This window comes from Pipistrellus kuhlii, unplaced genomic scaffold (genome assembly GCF_014108245.1).
Source record: "Pipistrellus kuhlii isolate mPipKuh1 unplaced genomic scaffold, mPipKuh1.p scaffold_m20_p_56, whole genome shotgun sequence".
Lineage (NCBI taxonomy): Eukaryota > Metazoa > Chordata > Mammalia > Chiroptera > Vespertilionidae > Pipistrellus > Pipistrellus kuhlii.
This window is the reverse complement of record NW_023425558.1, coordinates 1739837-1760004: the sequence shown is the minus strand read 5'-3', so window position 1 is coordinate 1760004 and position 20168 is coordinate 1739837. Positions and strand designations below refer to the sequence as shown.

The 20168-nt window shown below is 69.9% G+C and overlaps 1 protein-coding gene across 10 annotated transcripts in view; it reads right to left on the bottom strand.

Moving 5' to 3' along the window:
* The window catches only part of SHANK2 (SH3 and multiple ankyrin repeat domains 2), a 132586-nt gene that overhangs the window by 4585 nt on the left and 107833 nt on the right, over positions 1–20168 (bottom strand). For 3 of the 10 annotated variants that reach the window (XM_036416646.2, XM_036416652.2, XM_036416654.2), the window contains 8 exons: positions 12827–12962; positions 11934–12014; positions 11794–11802; positions 10731–10751; positions 8094–8224; positions 7759–7870; positions 7124–7144; positions 3751–6154 (listed from right to left, as the gene is read on the bottom strand). In XM_036416646.2, the coding sequence (XP_036272539.1) occupies positions 3751–6154; positions 7124–7144; positions 7759–7870; positions 8094–8224; positions 10731–10751; positions 11794–11802; positions 11934–12014; positions 12827–12962 (2915 nt within the window). The remainder of the gene's footprint in view (positions 1–3750; positions 6155–7123; positions 7145–7758; positions 7871–8093; positions 8225–10730; positions 10752–11793; positions 11803–11933; positions 12015–12826; positions 12963–20168) is intronic. The other 7 variants (XM_036416650.2, XM_036416653.2, XM_036416649.2 and 4 more) reach the window with 6 other exon arrangements.

The window sequence follows — 20168 nt, the reverse complement described above, 5'->3', positions numbered from 1 at the left end:
GTCCGCACGCTGGCGGGAGGGTCCGCATCCCAAGACCAAAGCCCCGGACGCTGGGCCGCCCAGCCCAGCCCTCGCCGTGGAAGAGCTCCCCGCGGAGGCCGGGCCCTGGGAGCCGCCTGGCCGGCCTCAGCCGCTCGGTTTACTCGGGTTCATGGCACCGACGTTCTCCAGCATCTTCTGGTTGCTGAGATGCTGTTGCTAGGCAACCCCTGGGTTCCAGGGAGGAACGCACGGCCCCACTGCCGATTTAGAACAGACACCGGCTCTTGGACGGTCCCTCCCTGTCCTGCCTCTTAAATCAAACCAAGAGGAAACACGAGAATTAAAACGAAAGCTGAGAGCTGACGGACACTCAGAGGCCGCCCGCCATCCATCAGCCAGCGGCTGGGCAGGGAGCTGGCATTCCAGCGGCTTTCCCGTCTCCACGGGTGGGCCCTGACCAGACAGCAGGGGTGGGGCACCGAGTCTCATGCCCCTCGCTCACTCCACACGGGGTGTCTGTGCTGACGCAGCCCCCATTCTCAGGTGCCTGTGCCTCTGAGGGCGTGAGGGGCCTGGCCCACCCTCCGAGCGGGGGATGGAAAGGAAGCTCACATCCCGGGTCAGGAGGCTGTGCCTGACCCAGAGCCAGAGCAGAGCAAGGTCCCTGCGGAGCAAGAAGGTGCTCACCCTGGGCCCTTGCCGAGCCCCGGCCACTCAGACGGGCAGAGAAGGCAGGAGCCCGGGGGGCGCTGGCCGTCAAGGGAGACACGCTCAGGACGAGACGAGCCTCCGGAGGCTTGTCCGCGGGGAGCGGGGAAGGCGGACCCCAGGCCCCTCTGACCGTTTCCCCCACGGCGTCACCTCCCCTTCCAGGCGAGGCCCGAGGGGATAGCCCCTTGGCGCTGAGGCTGCCAAGACCCGGGAGCGCGTGTCCTCGGGGCTGCGGAGTGTGTGCTGGGCGAGCTCACTTTGTAAAAAGCTCAAACCGGGTAATTTTAAGTGAACAGGCCCTGGGGTGGCACACGGAGCACACAGCTGGCGGCTCCGGCTGGGGAGGGGCCTCGGAGGCAGCGGCCAGGGCGGCCTGCGGGACTGGGACCCGTGGCCACTCCACTCCCTAAGCCCATCTGCGTCCCCAGGAGGCGAAGGCAAGTCTCGGGTGGCCTTTGGGCACCCCGAAAAGCGCTGGGTAACCTGGAGGGCTCCCGAGGGAGCAAGCAGACGCCACCATGTCTGGATGGGAGCCGGGAGGACCCCGGCTTCCAGGGCCTGCGACCCCCACACCCCCCTCACAGCGGAGAGGCGACCTGTCCACGCCTGCAGCCGAACAGGCAGCTCCCCTCCCGCACGGCGCCTGGCGCCCTGGCCGCAGCCGGTGGGTTTGGGTCAGGAGGTGGAAGTGGGGCCGCGGGCTCCCCGCCTGGTCCTGGCCTGGACCCCAGGCGGCCTGGACCTGAGTGCAGACAGCTGCCGAGAGGCCCTCACCCCGCCTGGCTGCCGCCCGCCGTCCCCTCCGACATCCTTCCACTCCGAAGTGTGTCCTGGCCTCCGTGTCCGCGTCCCGGCCTCCGTGTCCGCATCCCGGCCTCCGTGTCCGCGTCCCGGCCTCCGTGTCCGTGTCCCGGCCTCCGTGTCCGCGTCCTGGGCTGGGCCCGGCTCCCTGTCCTAGGAGTGTCCGCCGAGGGGGGCCCTGTGCACGGAGGCGGCCGCGCCCCGCGCCCTGCTCCTCGCGCCCACTCCTTCAGGCCTCGGGGCCACGCAGCCGAGGTTCCGCCACTCCATGAGCAAACCACCGTGCGCGCTCCAAGGCCCACCCTCCGCCATAAGCCTCGCACTGAAACGGGGGCTGCACTATTGCTCCGTCGTTTCCCTGGAACCTCACTCTTCCCCAGGGAGGAGCCCCTTTTCCTTTCGAAGCCTCCGGACGAGGGAGCCGGCGACCCCAGGCCCCGGAGAGGCGCAGGTGTGTGGCGGCGGCCTACTTGCAGAAGGGATCCGCTCCAGGGGGAGGGCCTCGGCCTCCCCGCCTCGGCCGCTTGCCCGGGGCCTCCACCCCCGCGGATCCTGGTCCCAGGCCGATGGCTGAGCCCGTGTCCAGAGTCCATGGCCTTCCTGGTCCTTGCTCTCTGGTCCTGGTCCAGCTGTGGGCACTGGCTGGGAGCTGGAAGGAGTGGGAGGGGACCAGCCTTGCCTCCCATCCAAGAGAAGCCCTTGGCCACTGGCCGATTTGCCCTGCGACCCGGTCTGTGCTGTCCTTCCAGCTGAGCACCGGCGAGGCCTCGGCCCTCTGGCCTGCGGCCTGCTCCTCTGCAGTCATCGTCCGGCCTGCACGGGCACCTGAGCACAATGCCCCTCCCACCCTGTGGGAACACAGCGAAGGCGGTGATAAGTGCAGCCTGGCCAGCCCCTCGGTCAAGGAACCGCCAACAAGGAACTGTTCTGGGATGTGAGCGCGGACCGCACGGCGGGCGTCCTGCTGGCACAGCTGCAGAGCGAGCACGCCCACCCTGCGTGTGTCCGTGTCTCCTGTGCTCTGGGCGGCCCCGTGGCGGAGACCGCCGGCCGGCCGCGCCTGTCCTGCTGAACCGTGTCCTTCAGCCAGTCCTGGGGATTTCTCTGGAATTCGAAGCGACACGACCTGTGCGCCTCGGCCGCTGCGGGACACGGGTGTGGGAGGTCAGTCCTGGGTGGACGCCCTCTGTGACGCGAGGGACACTTAAAGCGTCTGAACTGGACGCCGCGCTGTCGTCGCTGAACTACGTGCACAATGAGGAAGGATGAGTGCGCTTGCACTCGGTGTGCGTGGCAGCTGGCGTCACCGAGTCCACCGGAGAGGGGGAGGGACTCCCCGCCCCCGGGCACTGCTGGGCGGCAGTTAGCGGCGGCGTCGCACCGGAGGTGCGGTGTGTGCGAGCTTCTCTCTGCGGACGGAGAGTCCTGGGGGCCGTGGAGGAGCTGCTCCCCTCCGCCCGGAGGAGCGCGGGGGGTTGTGGGGCTCGGCCCGCACCTCCAGGGCCAGCCGTGGCGCAATGCCCCGATTCACGGCTTTGGCCTTCGCTGTGGGCGCGGGATGCCACCCAACGGGTGCGGAGAGACTTGTCAATTGCGTGAGGAACCTGAGCGCACACCCCAGCTGGGGAAACGGGCCGCCACCCCGGCACCGTGAAACCACGTGCCGCGGAGAGATGGCCGGAACCGAGGACCGACGACGGGCACTGCGTGCGGAGAACAGCCCGGAAGCTGCTCTACACCCAGTTCCCATGGCAGCAGCCTTGACCCCGTGACCCGAGAGTGGCCCCCGGGACAAGTGGACGCTTTGCTTCCATGAGGTTGGCCTGCGGGGGGGATGGGCTGGGGCGCCTTTCACTGACTTCCCGGTCCCGCCCCCCCAGCCCTCAGCCGGCGAACGATGGGAGGAGGGAGAGGACCAGGCACACCGCCCCCGCCCCCGCACCCCCTCCCCATTCCACTGGCACCCGACACCCCCTCCGCCCAGTGGGGCCGTCCCGGCTGCTCGAGGCTCCAGGTTGGCCCCAGGCGGTCCTGGTGCAGACGGGGCTCCGGGGGCCAGGGCGCTGGCTCTGCACCGGGGGCGCCCTCCTGCCGGGAGGGTGGGGGCTGTGCCCACGCCTGCACCCACGTCCAGGAGAACGAGAGACGGCCACGCAGGCTTCCTGAGCCCTCTTCACGCTGCGGCCCAGCGTCGCCTGGATGAGGCCGAGGGAGCCCGGCCGCGGGTGGCGTCTGGCCAAACGCCGTGGGACTTACCTGGGAGCGAGGCCGGCCGGCTTGGTCCCCGTGGGCGCGTCCACGCCCTCGCCCGGCTTGGCCAGTTTCTCTCGGTTCATTTGCTGCAGGATCGAGTTCAACTCGCTGATCACGTTCGCCTTCGGGCCGGAGAGGATGGGGCTCCTCACCTCGGAGACGTCGCCCCACAGCTTGGAGGTCCTCGGCTGGACCCCCTTCCCGGCCCCGGGCTGGGCCCCGCCGGGCGGGGGGGGCGGCGCGGGCGGGGGCACAAAGCCGTCGGCCTCCTCCTCCGCCAGCGCGTCCTGGTAGAGCGCGTTGCCTTTGTGGACCATGGGCTTCACCTTGGGCTTGGGCGGGACGGGGGGCTTGTCCAGCACGAACGCCTGCCCGTCCGCGTAGACCGTGCAGGTGTCCACGCTCTCGCCGCCCTCGGAGGACAGCGTGGAGATGCTGGACACGGTGGAGACGGTGCTGGTGGTCTCCAGGGGGTGGTCGCTGCCGCTGCGGCTGTCCGCCTCCTCGATGCCCGAGTCCGTGACGGTGTCGAAGCTCTCGGGCGGTGGCAGGAGCGGGGCCGGCAGGCAGTTGGGGAGGCCGGCCTGCGTCTTGCCGTCGGCGGAGCCGGCGGGCTGGCTGGGGTTCGGCGCGGGGGCCGGGGCGGCGCCATTCCTGTCCTGCGGGGACGGGCCCGCGAGGGCGGGCACGGAGGCGAAGCGGTCGTCGGGGATGTCGAAGCTGTTGGCGAACTCCAGGGGGGGCGGCAATGGCTCAGTGAAGGCGAAGTCCTCGTCCAGGTCCACGGACGCCAGCGGCGGGGGCGGGATGCGGAATGGCAAGATCACCGCCTCCTCCAGGGAGCCCGCCGCCACCATGGTCCTGCCGGGCGTGGTGGCCGCGGGCTCGGGGCCGGCGGCGATCGGTAAAGCACCTTCGGTTTCGGGAACGCCTTCCGGCACCGCGGGCAGCGGGCGGCCCGGCGTGGCTTCCGCGGCGGCGTCCTCGCCCCCCGCCTCCAGGCGGCTGCCGGGCGCGGCGGCGTCCACCGTGTGGACCATGAGCAGGCCGGCCGGCTTCTGCTGGGACGTGTCCACGATGCTGATGAGCATGTTCTTGCGGTCCTCGCCCTTGCGGTCCCGGCCCGGGCCGCTCTCGTACTTGTTCTCCGTCTCCTGGCGCCGCAGCGGCCCGCGCGCGCCCTGCCTGGCGGCCGAGGGGAGGCCCGCCTCCGCGCTGGGCCGCATTTTGGTATCGATGTAGAGGGGTTTGTTGAGGTCGGCCTTGGGGGCCTCCCCCTTGGGGCCCTGCTGGGCCTCCTTCATGGCTCGGTCCCGCGCGGAGAGCGCCAGGGCCAGCGGGGAGCTGGGGTCCAGCAGCCGCCCCGTCAGCGGGTGCACGTAGTTCTCGGGGCTCGTGGTGCCGCCCTTGGGGGGCCCCACGGGGCTGCCCTCGGGACACTTGGCTTTGGACGTGTTCGGCAGCCTCCCGGCCTCACCCTGAGCTCTGGCCTCGCCGCCACCCACCAAATGGCTCTCCGGCTCCCTGGGCACTGCCCCCGGCGAGGCGGGCAACACCAGCTGCTCGGCGCCCTCCTCCTCGCCAAAAGCGCCCTCCTCGGGGAACTCGAGGGGCTGTGCCCGGGGGGTGGGCGGCCCCAGACCCACGTCCTCGTCCCCCAGGTCCGTGGACAGGAAGGCGGGCGAGTTCCTCCTGGCCTCCAGCCGCTTCTCCCGGTCCCGCACGGCCCCGGCGATGGCGGCCGCGAAGGGGCTGCTGACGGCCAGGCCGTCGTCCGGCCGCAGCTGGCCGGGCGGCTCGGGAGCCGGGGGGTCGGTCTCCACGCTGCTGCCCTGGCTGCTCTTGCCGCTGCTGCTGGTGGAGGGCTCCTTGACGATGATGGTGGGGATGGGGATGGAGCAGGCCTTCTCGGGGCTGTCCTCCACGTTGGACTGCTTCACCAGCGTGCCCTTGCGCCGCGCGGGCTTGGCCGGCACGTACACCGCCTTGCTGGCGATCCGGCCCACCTCCGAGTACGGGTTCTCGGGCATCTGCCCCCGCCGGCCGCGGGCGCCGGCCTGGACGGCGGGGGTGCGGCCGTAGAGGTCGTCGGAGTCCAGCGAGTAGCGGTCCAGCTCCCGGCGGTAGAACAGCCCCTTCTCCCGCATCACGGCGGCCACCGTGTCCGAGCGCGTGGCCGGCGACACCTTGGCCGCGGGGTTCTGGTTGAAGGCGGGCTTGATGGTGCCGTAGACCCTGGGCGTCGGGGACTTGGGGCAGTTGTAGGTGGTGGGGGAGGGGGGCGGGGGAGACGGGGGCACGGACTGCGGGGGTGGGGGGATGTCCTCGGACGTGTCCGGCATGGACAGGCTCCTGGTGAACTTCAGCATCGGAGGAGCCAGGAACTGCCGCTCCTCCTCCGTTATTCCTGCGGGAGAGGCAGGGTCAGTGGGGTCGTGGCAGCCACGCCGCCCACGTCACAGAGCACAGCACAGCACAGCGCACATGCCGAGGGACACAGCCCATCTGAGCCAAAAATGTAAAATAAATGAAGTGAAGTAAGAGGAGGGGGAGGAGGGTGCGGAGTGCGTGCTGCTGAGGTTCTGTTTCTGCCCAGAGCCGGGCGCCTGGGCCCCTCGGGCAGGGCCGTCAGCCCTTCCTGTGTGCACGCAGTGTGTCAGCATGGCGGGGCGGAGCTGGAGAGGGAGTTGGCCGGGGCCCTGGTGTCAGCAGCGTCTCAGGCTGAGGTGGCCTCCCCACTGGTCTGAAACCAGGGCAGAGGGGCGTGCGGAGGTGCAGTGAGTGGTCCCCTCCCCTGCGGGGCCCTGGGATGTCCTGTCCGGTGTGTGTCCTGGGCTGTTCAAGGGCTTGAGGGCCTTGGGGCTCCCGGGCCTCAGAGGGCGCAAGGATGTGTGGGTGCGGGGGCTGGTCCCCTGGGCCCCCGGCTGCTGAGGGCGCCGTGGGTCCCACAACCTGACTGGCCAGGGCCAGAGCCCAGCTGACACATGCATGTGCACGCGAGTGTGAGTGTGTGTGTGTGTGTGTGTGTGTGTGTGTGTGTGTATGTTGCCTGTGTCCCACAATCTGAGCTACAAGAACGACAACAGCACGCACTCCAGGAGGCGGGAGCCACGCGCTCACAAGGATGCCGACAGAGGTGAGGTCACGAGTGTCACGCTGGGGCATGCATGGTTTGGAGGTGACAGACGATCACTTCAAATGATGATGACTCGCAGAGCCAAGGCCAGGCACGTGCCAGGCGGCTCCCCGTGAGGCGTGTTCCAAAGCCCCGCTCCTCCCAGCCTGCGGCCTCCTCCCGCCACCGCCCGCCCGAGGAGCGGCGGCGAGGAACACGCCTCCCGGGCGCACGGCAGGTGCCGGGATGCCGGGCACTGACCTGACAGAAACAGTCTGCTGTCTGGCGGGAGGAAAGGGCGGTTACTGACGGCAGCCACGGCCGAGGCTGCTCTGCGCCGAGCCCGGTGGGGGCTCAGGAGCCGCAGGTGCGGCCGCTGCGCCTCCAGCTCCGACAGGAGGCCTTGCCGCCGCCACGCGCAGTGCCCCGTCCCCACACAGCCGGCCCGGCGCCGGCAGCGCCTGCCTCTGGTTTGCAGGGTGAGGACAGCGCGGGGCCGGCTCACAGGGGGTCACGGTCACCCTGCCCGGAACCGTCTGTGGGAATCGTGTGGCGCTCACGAGAGTAAGTGGTTTCGGACACACACAGCACAGGGCGATCAGAGGTCCAGCCCGACCAGCCACCCTCAGTGTCCGGGGCTCGCCCCGAGAACCATGGTCTTGGCAGGAAGGCAGGGGTGCGGAACACAGGCTCAGCCACTGCCCACCGACCCTGTCCTGCCTCCACCGGGCCCCCGGGCTGCACGGGTGGCCTGGCTCGCAAAGCTGGAGGAGCTCCTGGACGTGGCGTCCGGAGGGCGGGGCTGGGGCCACCCCAGGGGGCGGGGCCCGGGCGGCCGGGCACTGCCGGGCCGGGCCCTGAGCCGGGGCCCTCTGCGGACGCGGCCAGCTTCTTACCTATTGACTTCTGCCTTCGCATCGTACCTCGAGGGAGGCCCAGGAACGGGCCCTTCGGGCTCCCGGGCACAGTGGGCGTCATCACGGCGATGCCCTGGCGCTCGTACACGGACTGCAAACCGGAGGCGGCACGGGTGAGAGGGGCCAGGCCAGCCTCGCCCGCCGCGGCGGCCCGGGGTGCAGGACGCTGGGCAGAGGGCGCCTGTCCCGGGACTTCCCCGCCACCCGAGTGTCCAGCTGAGGCCCGGGCCAGGCGCTGGGTCTGGCCAGTGCGGGAACGTGAGCCCACGCGGGAGGATGGCCACCGCCCACTCCCGCCGCCAACCGCCACTCACGTTCACGTCGGACACGGACGGGAAGCACCGGCTGGAGGGCCGCTGCTTGATGGTGGCCACGCGGGACTCCACGGCCACGCTGTCGGCGGCACGGGAGGGCTTGGCGGCGGGCACGATCTCCTCGGGCTTATCTGCAGCGGGAACAGCGGGCACAGGGTCAGAGGCGGCAGCCCCGCGGCACAGCCTCCCAGGCACATGGCAACTGCCTGCTCCGCCTCCAGACCGCGGTGGCCGGCCTGGTGCGGGCGCAGGGATTCTCCCGCCCAGCACCGTGCCAGGCCGCCGGGGGCTGGCACAGGGACAAGATGGGAAGACCCCGGAGGCCTGGCGCCCGAGGGCGCTCAGGCAGCACTGATGCCGGTGCCAGTGCCCACGCGGGGCTTCGTCAGTTGGAGGTGCGGCTGCCGGTCCTGGGACCCAGCCGGGCGGGAGCCAGGCAGCGTGGGCACGAGGGCCGGGTGGAGGCAGCAGCCACGGGAGGCTCCGATGCCCGCCTGCGCTTGGGGCCCCTCCCCAGTGTGAGGAGAGCCGGGTGTGGCGGCTACTGGTCCTCATGGAGACGTTTACGAAGCTGAAATGCAGCCTGTTGGGCTTGTCAGGAGCCGGAAGCCAGTGTAGGGACCGCCTCTCTGATCACTCTGCTCTCCAGCCAGGAGGCTCCCGCTCGGGCCTGTGACTCCCCACGAAGCTCGGCCCTCGAAGGGGCCGGATCCCGCTGGGAGGCTTGTGGGAGGGGCGGGGAGCAGCTGGGAGTCAGCTCCCGCTGCCTCCTCTGGGGGCACTGCTTCCCCTCGCGATGGTGGGGACCCCGGTCACCCCTCAGGGAATTGGTGGGGACACCCCAGCTAGTCACTGTCCTCAGCCCCTATCCTGCCGCTCTGCGGCCTGTCCACACCCTTCGGCGGCCCCCCGACCTGCTGCCAGCCCTCCTCCCTCAGACCCCCCCTTGGTCCCCACAGCCTGGTCCCACCCTCAGCATCACCTCCTCCATGAAGCCCTCCCTGCAGGGCAGGGCAGGCTCCTCCGCGGCTGGATTTGAGCCGTTTCCTCGCAGGACTCGCCTGCTCGGGACCCCTCCCGGCAGTGGCTGTGTGGCCCCGGGACCCTCGGGGAGCCGGAAGGCCGGCCCTTCCCTGGCCATCGCCCAGAGCTCGCTCAGTTCCCCGGGCCCCAGGCCCCGCCTCATTCCGGCCGCAGGGGCAGCTCCCCAGCTCTCCCCAACGCCACGCCCAGGGCCGCCCAGCCCGAAGCCAGAGCCCAGCCGCACCCCACGGCCAGACTGAGAACAGCCCGGGCACACGCTCGCAGCCCCGCGTCACGCACGCTGTTCACGGACACACTTCCTGGCGGTCCGCACACGGGGAAGTGGTGCGGACATGGCGGACAGCACGACTGGCCCGCACACGCCGGGTCCTGCCTTCCCGACGCCCCACCGGCGGGCCCTCCCGCAGGGGAGGCCGGCTCAGCGGCCCGCATCGGGGCGGGCAGAGGGCCAGGTGTGAGGACCGGCGGCCGGGCAGGGGGGCGGGGAGCTCCCGACCCCCGCGGCCCCTGCCCGCCCTCTGCAGTCGGAGCCTGTGGCTGTGGCCGCCTGTCCTGGCCCCTCTGTCCCGTCTGCCCTCGGGCGAGCACGGGGGGGGGGGGGCAGCCCTGGGCTCGTGGTGGGAACGCAGGGTTTGGAGATGGGCAGTGAGCCGGGGTCCTATCGCTCAGTGGGAGGCGCTGCAGGGCCGCGCAGGGGGCTGCTTCCCTGATGTGTCGGTGCCCAGGCCCCTGAGCAAACCCCTGAGAGGGGGTGCCTGCGAGCAGATCTCACCCCTCCCAGCCGGGACTCTGAAGCTGAGGGTCAGAGGTCAGCCCCCCGGAGGCTGCAGGGGGGGGGTCCTTCCTGCCGCTCCCGGTGGGGCCTCTGCTTCCCGTGGCCTTGGAGGCGCAGGAGGGCCTCGTCTGGGCTGTCCCCCGGTTTGGTGCCTCAGCCGAGGCCCTGAGACGGGCCCCCGAAAGGCGTGTTGACTTGATGCTGCTTCTTTTCATTGTTGGGGTGTTGTCTCCGGCAACCAGGTGAGAACACTCCAAAGGTGGGTGCTGCCCAGGGAGGGGTCTGCTGCTGCCCGACCTCTCCCCATGCAGCCCTGAGGGGGGGCAGGGAGAGTCCGCCTACAACCCCCGATCCCCTGATCCGCGCCTCCCCCCTCTCCCTTAAGAACAGTTTCTTGTGGGTGCAGAGCAGGCCGCTGAGGAGTGGGGGGCTCCTGGGGGTTGGGGGGAGTGCCCCCAGAGCAAAGGGCCCGGAGGCTGGCCTCAGCCCCATCTGTGGGCCGGGGCCCCCGTGCCTGCTCCTGAGCCGCAGGCAGCCCCGCGGTGACCGCCGAGCGAGGCCGTGGGCTCACACCTTGAGGAAGACAGCTCGGGGCGGGGAACACGTCAGGACCACAGACGTGACAAGCGAAGCAGACGGGACAGACGGAGGGACGGTCCGAGCACGGGGCCCCTGGGAGCCGGCACAGGGAGACAGCACAGGCCACCGACACGCGAGACGCCAGCCAACGCCACGCCAACGCCACGCCAACGCCACGCCACCACAGAGGGTCCTTCCATGGGGGTGGGGGCCGGAAACAGACAGGGCCGTCCCCTTACCCTTCTTCTTCCGGACCGAGGCTTGCAAACAGAAAGGGGGCGTGAGTCCCGTGGGGCACGGGACCCCAAACCCGACCGGCCGGGCTGACAGGACCCGAAGCGGCTCAGGGCCCAGACTCGGACTCCAGCGGCGGACCAGCACCCCGCCCTCACCCGCCCGGAACGCCCCTCCCCCAGGGCCAGTGCGGGCAGGGCGACTCCGCCCACGACGGACACCCAGGTCCCCGGGGGAGAGGCCCCTTAAAGGGGGGCTCCCTCGGGGGCCACCCCACAGGCCCCAGGTATGGCGCGGCACAGCCGTCTGGGGTCAGAGGAGACGGGCCTCACCGCACGGTCGCCCACCGGGTGCCACCAGGGACAGCGGCTGTCTCTGGGGGTCTTGCCCGGATGGACAGGGTGGGGGAGGGGCCTCCGGGGAGCGCTGGCTCTGGGCGGGGTGATGGGTGCCAGCAGACTCACTCTTTCCTGGGGTGAGTGAGGGGTGCGGCCGGCACGGCTGGTCCACCTGCCCCCTCGGGCCCCCCACGAACGGACAAAGTGGCAGAGACCCTCCCAGCGGCGAGTGGTCAGAGGGATGAGTTCCTGGGAGGCAGGGGCGAGGGGGAGCGATCCCCAGGCAGACGCTGGCTGGAGCTTAGACCACCCCCTGCAGCCCCGCTGGGCCTGCGGGGCTGCTGGCTCAGGGACCTGCCCCTCCTGCACCGCCTCTTCCCGCTCCGCAGAGAGCACCTCCCGCCGCCATCTCTGGGGGTCACGTCCCTCCTCGCCACGTGTCTCCAGGCTGCGAGGCGACGCCCCAGCACGACGGACATGGCGCCAGCTCCGGGCACCGGCGTCTCAGCGGTCAGCTCGGTCCGCTGGGCGCACGGCCACCTGCTCTGCCACCTTCCCGCCCGATGGGGCCAAGAGGCCGTTCCCGCGGGCGCCAGGGGCTCCCTAACCCGGGGCAGCGCACCCGGAGGCCACCCCACCGCCTCCCAGAGGGCCCCCGGGCGGAGCTGCTGGCGGGAGCCCGGCATGGAGGCCGCGGGCTCCGGTGGTGCGGACACGGCGGGCAGCTTACCTTTATCCACTGGCGAGAGGCCCAGAAATTCAAAACAAAACAACGTTAGATGGACCAGGAAGAGGAGCCCACCCCGAAGCCGCAGGCGCGATGCGGACCCGGCGTGGGCGCGGGCGGGGCGGGGCGCCGGCGGCTCTTACCCAGCTCCTCCAGCTCCGAGGTCATGGACTTGGAGCGCAGCGTGAGCGCCGTGGTCGGAGCGCGCTTGGGAGGCGGGGGCGCTGGGGGCGGACAGGAGAGAGCCCGGCGTGAGCGCCCGGCTGCGAGGCCGCCACCCCCCGCCTCCGGACCCTGGGAGGCTGCGGGCCTCCGACTCCCCGTGAGGTCAGCGAGGGCCGCCTCCGCCCTCGGCACTCGCCCAGCAGCCCTGGCGCTCGGGCCTGCCCGCTTGTCGGTGGGGGCCCGGCCACCTGGCTGCCCGGCTGGGCCGGGAGGTCTGTGTCCCGGTGACTAACGGGGTCGGCGGGTCCGCAGCCTGTGGCCCTTGGCTGGCCCTGCCCGCTGCGGGGAGGCTCCACAGGCTGGGGTGCTCCTCGTCCCTCCGCAGGGACGGGCCTCAGGGTGCCCATGCCCCCCCAGCCTCCTTTTGAGGAAGCCTAGGAGCTGGCCCCTGGTGCCCCCCAAGCAGCTCTCCTCACCCCCTCACCCCGCAGGCTGCCGCCTCCAGGCAGCCCTCCCTGCTGCGAGGCATGGGCCCTGCCCAGCGGAGGGCTCTCAGTGGGTGGGTGGGAATGCAGGGCTGCGGGCAGGACAATGTGTGTCCCCAGCTCCATCCCTGCCGGCGACCGGGGCCATACCGGGTCTGCCTGGGGCTCCCCCTGCCGCCTCCCTCGGGAGGGGGGTGCGCCCGGATCCGGGGGGCAGCCAGCTCTGCAAACAGCGGGCCCCGTGGCCAGTTGGTCGGACAGGAGCCAGGCCACCACTGGCCGGGCCAGCTCCCCCGTCACCTCCGAACCCCGCTCCCGGCCGCTCTGCCGGCTCCCGGAGCAGGTGGGCCCGGCTCTCGGGGTTACGGCGGGGGAGGGGCACCCACCTTTCTTCCTGGTGGTGTCATCGGGGTCCAGGCTCCTGGTGACCGTGACCACCTTGAGGACCAGGTGGTTCCCTCCCTGGCGGATCATGTTCACCACCTGCCGGTGCCCGACCTTCACCACGTTCTCGCTGTTCACCTGCGGGGACACGGCTGTGAGAGAGCGGCCAAGGCCGACTGCGCCCTCCTGGGGGCACAGGGGGGCATGCAGTGGGGGCCGGAGCCGGGCTGAGTCCTCTGGCAGCGCCCACTGGGCTCTCGGATCCACGGAGCGTTCACGGGGCAGCCGACGCCGGCTCAGAGGAGCCAGGACGATCACCTGCTTCCCAGGCTGGGAACACGCATCCGGGGACACGCCCTTCCCCGCCGCCCCCTTCCCCGCCTCCTGGGAGGTGGGACAGGAGGTCCGCCTGCATTCACCGGCCACGGGAACGGAGCCCCGTCCCAGCTGCCTCCCTGCCCCTGAGGACACGTGTGCCCTGTTCCCGGGCAGAGGGGCGGCTGCACAGCCGTGTGGGGCGGTGGCCTGCACACACCCACTGCCCCCGTGGCCACCCCGCCTGACGTCCTCCTCCTCATCGGCCAAGTCAAGAAGCTCCATGGAGCCCCCCCCGAGCTGGGCGTGGTGGCTGCAGGACCCGCGGCCTGGGTGCCAGGAGCGCGTGGCAGGGCTGGCAGAGGTGCCAAGGGCGCGTGCCTCAATGCTTATAAATACCCTCCCACGAGAGGGGCGGGCAAGGGGCAAGGGGACCCTGTGCCACAGGAACGGGCAGGCCCAGGACGGACACTCAGCTCCACGGTCCGCCCCGCGTGGTGGGGCGGGTGGTACGCGCAGCGCCATGCGTGACTCGCCAGCCACTCGGCGAACCGAGCATTCAGCTCCGCTCTCCCAACGGCCGTCGGGGACGAACCTGGGGCTGATAGGGCGCTCACGGCTCCTCGGCGCCCAGGCTGGCATCTCATCCTTTCAGGGGCACCATGTGCCCCACGAAGGCCCTGCTGGGCCCAGCTGCAAGGCACGGGGTCCCACGCTGGGCAGGAACCACGCTGTGCCCACCCAGCCTGGGAGCGTCTGAGGGCCGAGATGCCCGCCCTCCACAGCCCTCTGCCCCACAGAACCCTCATTGAAAACGTGGAACGTACACAGTCCAGAGACAGTGCCCGCTCCCTGCCCGCAGGGCCACCACCCGCCCCGCCCCGCCTGGTGCAGCAGCCCTCCGCGTCAGTCCGCCTCTCCCATCCCAACCCTGCGCCCACTCGGTGTCTGAATTTTGGGTGTCACCTGGGGACGCCCGGCTGTGGGGAGGGCGGTGCTCAGGTCCTCAGCGGGCAGGCTGCTGCTTAGAGGGCCCAGCAGGTCCCTGGGTTCTGCCCACTGGATGCCACCCTCTCCCCCACGTGACAACCGCCGCATCGCCCGCCGGGCGTCCGCTGGGAGGTCCAAGCCACCAGGCCAGCCTCTTCCTTCACCACCTGCCCCCTTCCTTCCCTCCCCCCCCACTTCCCGTGCTGGCGTCTTCCAGTCACAGTTATAACTAACGAGATCCACGTTCCGGTTACATCACGACGTGAATAGCTGCTAAAGGACACGGATGCACACGGTTGCGGTGCCTCTCCGCACATTCCTGTTCTCTGGAGCGGAGTAATCTGTTTATTGGTTTAATTTTCGACGTACTTAACAAACCCAAATCCAAACATGTCCTCGTTATGTAAATCTTCTCAAATCTTTAAATACACCCGAGTTTGTTGTTTGCCTTCTTTTCTAAAAAAATCCTCACCCGAGGCTGTTTCTATTGAGTTAGAGAGAGGAGGGGTGGGAGAAGGAGAGCGAGAGGACCTTCGGTCTGCTGGCTCCTCACGCCCCGATGGGGTCACCCACAGCCTGGTGTGCGCCCCGCCCGGCCGGGCACTGGACCTGCCGCCTTTGGGGCGCGGACGCGGCTCCAGCCCCAGGCGTGCCGGGGCCGCGGTCGTGGTGAGGAACTGCTGCCGAGCCGCCTGCTCCGGACGGCGGCGGGCCCGGGGGCTCCGGCCTGTGTCCCCGTCCCTGTCACCATGGGCTTCCTCCCGATCTTGGTGTTGGGAGGCCCCACGCATTTATTTTTCAAAACCTCATTTCCGGTAAGGACTTCTCCAGCAGCTTCTCGGTGAGAGGAGTGTGCGGGCGTTGGGAGCCGCCCCCCTCCCCCCCCCATTGCCTGTTTGAGAACAGCTTCGCCTGCAGCCTGGCTGGGAAAGGTGAGGGGGGAGGGGAGGTGGAGGCTCACAGCCTAACTCTTCTGCAGCTGAGGACAAGGAAGTCCGGAAAGGCACCCTAACTCCGAGCCCCGGGCGCACAGGGTACCCCGAAAGCTCGGATGTAGTTTAAAAGGCACCTGCGGGCTCCGGGTGAGAGGGCGGCTCCAAGGGCCGGGCCCAGGCAATGTGGCCTGGCACCTCAGGCTCCGCCGGCTTCCGCCTCCAGACCCAGGACAGCGTGGAAGGCTCAGCTGCCACAGTGAGGGCCCCCCGATCTCCGGGCTGCCCTCTCGTGGCCAGTGAGGGCCTCGCGATCCCATGGGCTGCCCCCTGGTGGCCAGTGAGGGGTCTCTGATCTCCGGGCTGCCCCCTGGTGACCAGTGAGGGCCCCCGATCTCCGGGCTGCCCCCTGGTGGCCAGTGCTCAGGGCCCCTGCGAGCGGAGCTGACGGAGAAGGGCCAGGGACGCTGGCCCAAAGCCTGCGGGCGGGACGTGCTGGGGGAGGGGCTCATTCCTCTCCTTTCTGGGTTTGTTACGAGGGATCTGTTCACTCCTGTTTGACACTTAAAAAAATATAGTTTTTTTTCTTGATTTCAGAGGGGAAGGGAGGGGGAGAGAGAGTAGAAGCTTCAGCGAAGAGAGAATCACGGATCAGTTGCCTCCTGCGCCCCACACTGGGATGGAACCCCCACCTGGGCATGTGCCCCAACTGGGAATTAAACCTTGACCTCTGGTTCAAAGGTCAACACTCCACCCCCGAGCCCCCTCCCCTGTTGGGCTGCTGTCCTGTCTTGCAGCCCCGTGTTCTCTCTGCGAGGACTCGGGCGCCTCTGGGCTCACTGGGTGCGAGCAGCGTTTCTCCCCGTTCCCCCGCGCACCGGCCTCTGCGCTCCTCGCAGTCTGTTCTGGGCTCTGCCCTCCGAGCGGGCCTGTCCCAGCCGCTGGGCAAACACGGCTCAGATGCACCCTAAAATGTGGGCGAGGCGAAGGCCCAACAGCCAGCACGAGACAGAAGGACAAACGGACGCCCGGCATGCTCCACCTTCGGCTACCGGGGGCAGACACAGCCTCCCCCGCAGCGTGCTCCCCGAGAGGCAGAGGGGGCCGGCAGGAAGGGCCGCCCCTTCCCAGCAGCGGGGGTGGGGGTGGGGGTGGGGGCCGCCAGGCGCCGCGGGAGGGACCGGGACGCACAGGCCTTCGCGGACTAGCCCCCCGGACGCCGCCTTGTGCCGGGACCTAGAGCTCCCGGGAGACAGAGGAACCAGGCCTGGAGCTCGGCCGTGACCTCTCGGCACCGCTCAGAAGCATGTCCACGGGAGGAGCAAAACGGGGGAGAAGCAACGAGACCAGCATGAAGGTATGACATCTGCGCGTCCCTCACCCGCCTCCTGCTCACCAGCACCGACCCCACCCACGGACACAGGACAGACCGACCACACAGGACGGACTGGCCACATGGGATGGACCCACCACACGGGACAGACCCACCACACCGGACATACCACACGGATGGACCGACCACACAGGACAGACAGACCACACAGGACAGACAGACCACACAGGACAGACAGACCACACAGGACAGACAGACCACACAGGACAGACAGACCACACGGATGGACCGACCACACAGGACAGACAGACCACACAGGACAGACAGACCACACGGATGGACCGACCACACGGGACTGGACAGAGCACACGGGACAGAGACCATACGGGATCGACCGGCCACATGGAGTCTGGGATCTGAGACGACCCCGTGGCCAGCGTCCAGCCAGTGAGCTTTCTGGGGCGGCCGGGCAGTGGTCACCGGCCTCAGAGTGCAGAAGGGGTGGGCGGGGCTGAGGGAGCCGGAGGCCTGGCACTACAGGGCCCTCACCTTCCCTGGCCTGCGGGCACCCCTCCTCCACCTCAGGCCCAGCCTACGCCACAGCGTCCACCACGCCAGGCCCGCCTCCCACGGCTGTTTCCCAGTGACCACAGCCTGAGGCTCAGGGGGCCTAGGGTTTTGACCGTGGGTTTGGGGACACTATTCACCCCACAGCAATTCCTCCACGAGGGCCTCTGACGGGGGAGAGGGGGCAGCACTGACACTGAGTTCAGACCTCTGGCCCCGGGGCTGGGAGGGGACAGGGCCGGGCTGAGCGGACGGTGGGTGGGAGGGTGTCCACGGTACAGCTGTGGGACCAGGGACTACGGCTGGCCGTTCCCGGGAGGAGGGCGCACCAACGTGGCTGGGCGTGTCCAGCGCCGGCCCGGCCTCAGGGTCTGCAGGTTGGGGCCCAGCGGAGTCCCAGGAGGCACCCTCCACTGCGGTCTCCCCACCAGGAGCGCATGAGGCCCCACGCCCGTCCCCAGTGATGGAGGCCGGGCCGCTCTGCGCTGAGCGGGGAGATGGATGGCTGGATTTGCCCGCCCGGCCCCCGTCACAGCAGCGATTCATCAAGTGTTTCCGCTCAAAGGCAGCGGCTGAGAAATTAATCCCAACGCAAACGGGAGCTCTCTGCTCCAGGGAGGGGACCCCGGGTTTCCCTGAGCTTCAGGAGGTGTTTCCCCCTGCTGGCGGGAGGAGCGGGCAGGCGTGGGCACCGTGGGCCGTGCGGGCTCTCGCTCCATCACACCTGTGGCTGGACGTGTGGCCGGGGGTGGGGGGGGGGGAGCAGGGTTCAGCATGACAATGAGCGAGGGGCCAGCCAGCCCAGCGGGACGATCTGGGGCCCGACCTCCACCTGGGCCCCCAGACCTCCTCTGGGACCCGGTTCCCAGGATCTGGGCCCCCGACCTCCTCCGGGACCCGGTGCCATGTCTGCGTGAGCACCCTGGGCGGCTGCAGTCACTGACAGTCCCTGCCTGTCCTCAGGCTGGTCGCGAGGCCCCTGTCCTGGGCGTGTGGACACCTTCTCCTCCCGGTCCCCGTGGCCCTGTGTCCTGTGTCCTCACTCCTCACAGAAGGGCCCGTCTGTCCTATGGTACCAGCCCTCCCCGGGGCCAGCTGCAGCGCCCGTCCTCAGAGGCTCTGAGGAACCGGGGTGGGGGGTGGGGAGGTGGGAGGGTTGGGGGGGCGGGGAACCCTATGGCCTCAGCAGGTGGACTCGGGCGGAGGGGACACAGTCCTGTTGTGATCACCTGCGTTGTGACACGTTACACCTGGAGCCCACAGTCACGGCCTCAAGGCTGTTTGAACAGACGTGTAACGTCACGCTCACAGCCTCACCGTCCCGCTCCCAACCTCACCGTCCCGCTCCCAGCCTCACCGTCCCGCACCCAGCCTCACCGTCCCGCTCACGGCCTCACCGTCCCGCTCACGGCCTCACCGTCCCGCTCCCGGCCTCACCGTCCCGCTCACGGCCTCACCGTCCCGCTCACGGCCTCACCGTCCCGCTCACGGCCTCACCGTCCCGCTCACGGCCTCACTGTCCCGCTCACAGCAGTTTCATGGCCCCAAGCCCTCTGGCCCGCCTGTCCACCCTCCCCCCTCGCCCCGGCGCCTGCCCTGTCCCTGCCCCTGTCCCCAGCGCGTCCTGGTGGAGACCCCTGAGCGACCAGCGGCTACAGTCCCTCAGGTCTCGGTAGCACATGTGTTTGGCTGACCCTCTCCCGAGGATGTTTCTCCGCCAATGAGTTTTCAGAGTGGAAGGGGGGGAGGAGGGAGGAGGGAGGAGGGAGAGTGAGAGAGACACTGACACGAGAGACACATCGATCGGTGCCTCCGACATGAGCCCGACGGGGCCAGGGACGAGCCTGCAGCCCGGGCACTGCCCCTCACCAGGAAGCGAACAGGACCCTCAGTGTGCGGGCGATGCGCTCAACACTGAGCCGCCGGCCAGGCCTGGTTCCCCTTTGTCCCCGTGACCTCCCTCTCGGCATGGACCCGCCTGTGGCTCCGCACCGCGGAGGGACGTCCCGCCTGCCCCGTCTTGGCGGCTGTGGATGAAGCGGCGTGGACACTGCATGGGCCTGGGGTGTCGCCCTAAAGCCATGGCGGCCGGGACTCACACGACTAAGTGAGGAGGCGGCTGGGTAATGTGCGACGGCCCGGCAGCCCTCCTGCCCCCGACAGGTGGCCTCACGGGGGAGAGGGACACTCCGAGGCGCCAGCATGCACACGCCGCAGGCCGCCCCAAGAGGACCGGAGCAGGCCAGCCGTGGCCCTCCCAGCCGTGGCCCTCCCAGCCGTGGCCCTCCCAGCCGTGGGGCCTCAGCCGTGGCCCTCCCAGCCATGGGCCTTCCCAGCCGTGGCTCTCCCAGCCGTGGGGCCTCAGCCGTGGGCCTCCCAGCCGTGGGCCTCCCAGCTGTGGGCCTCCCAGCCGTGGGACGGCCGGAGGCTGCTGAGCAGCATTTCCCAGCCCAAGCGGCTTGGAGGGCGGGCAGGGCTGCTCACACCAGAACAGGCGGGGAGACAGGCCAGAGGGAGACGGGGAGACGGGGAGATGGGGAGACCGCCAAGCTGCAGGCAGGCCCCCATGGGCCGGAGGACGGCGCCACCCTGGCTGGGCCGGTCTGTGATGTGGCTGGAGGAGCCTGGGCACAGGGGAGCCTGGAAGCTGGCCTCCTCGGCGCTGCCTCCCACCTCCTCTGTGAGCCCCCCCCTCCCCCTCGCCGCTGGGCTGCCCTCCCTCCCCCTCGGCTCCCTCAGCTCCTCGGGGCTCTCTGTCCAGTAACTGAGAAAACACTGGAGAGTCTGAGTCCAGGAGGCAGGCGCCTGGGGCGGCCGGAAGGGGAACCCTCGCGGGGAGAGCGCACTTGGCTCCCCAAAGCCCTTCGCCCGGAGACAGCCATCTGTCCGGAGGCCGCCCACCGCCTCGCCTCCTCCCATGGCAGCGCCTGCCGCTGGCCCTTCCTCCTCTCCCTTCTCTCCCCTTCCTCCCCTCCCTCCTTCCTCCTCCCCCTCCCCCCTCTCCTCTCCCTTCTCTCCTCTCCTCTTCCTCCCCTCCCCCCTCTCCCTTCTCTCCTCTCTCCCCCTCCCTCCTCTCTCTCCTCCTCCTCCCCCTCCTCTTCCTCCTCTCCCTGCTCTCCTCTTCCTCCCCTCCCTCCGCTTCCTCCTCTCCCTGCTCTCCCCTCCCTCTTCTCTCTCCTCTCCCTTCCCCCCACTTCTTCCTCCCCT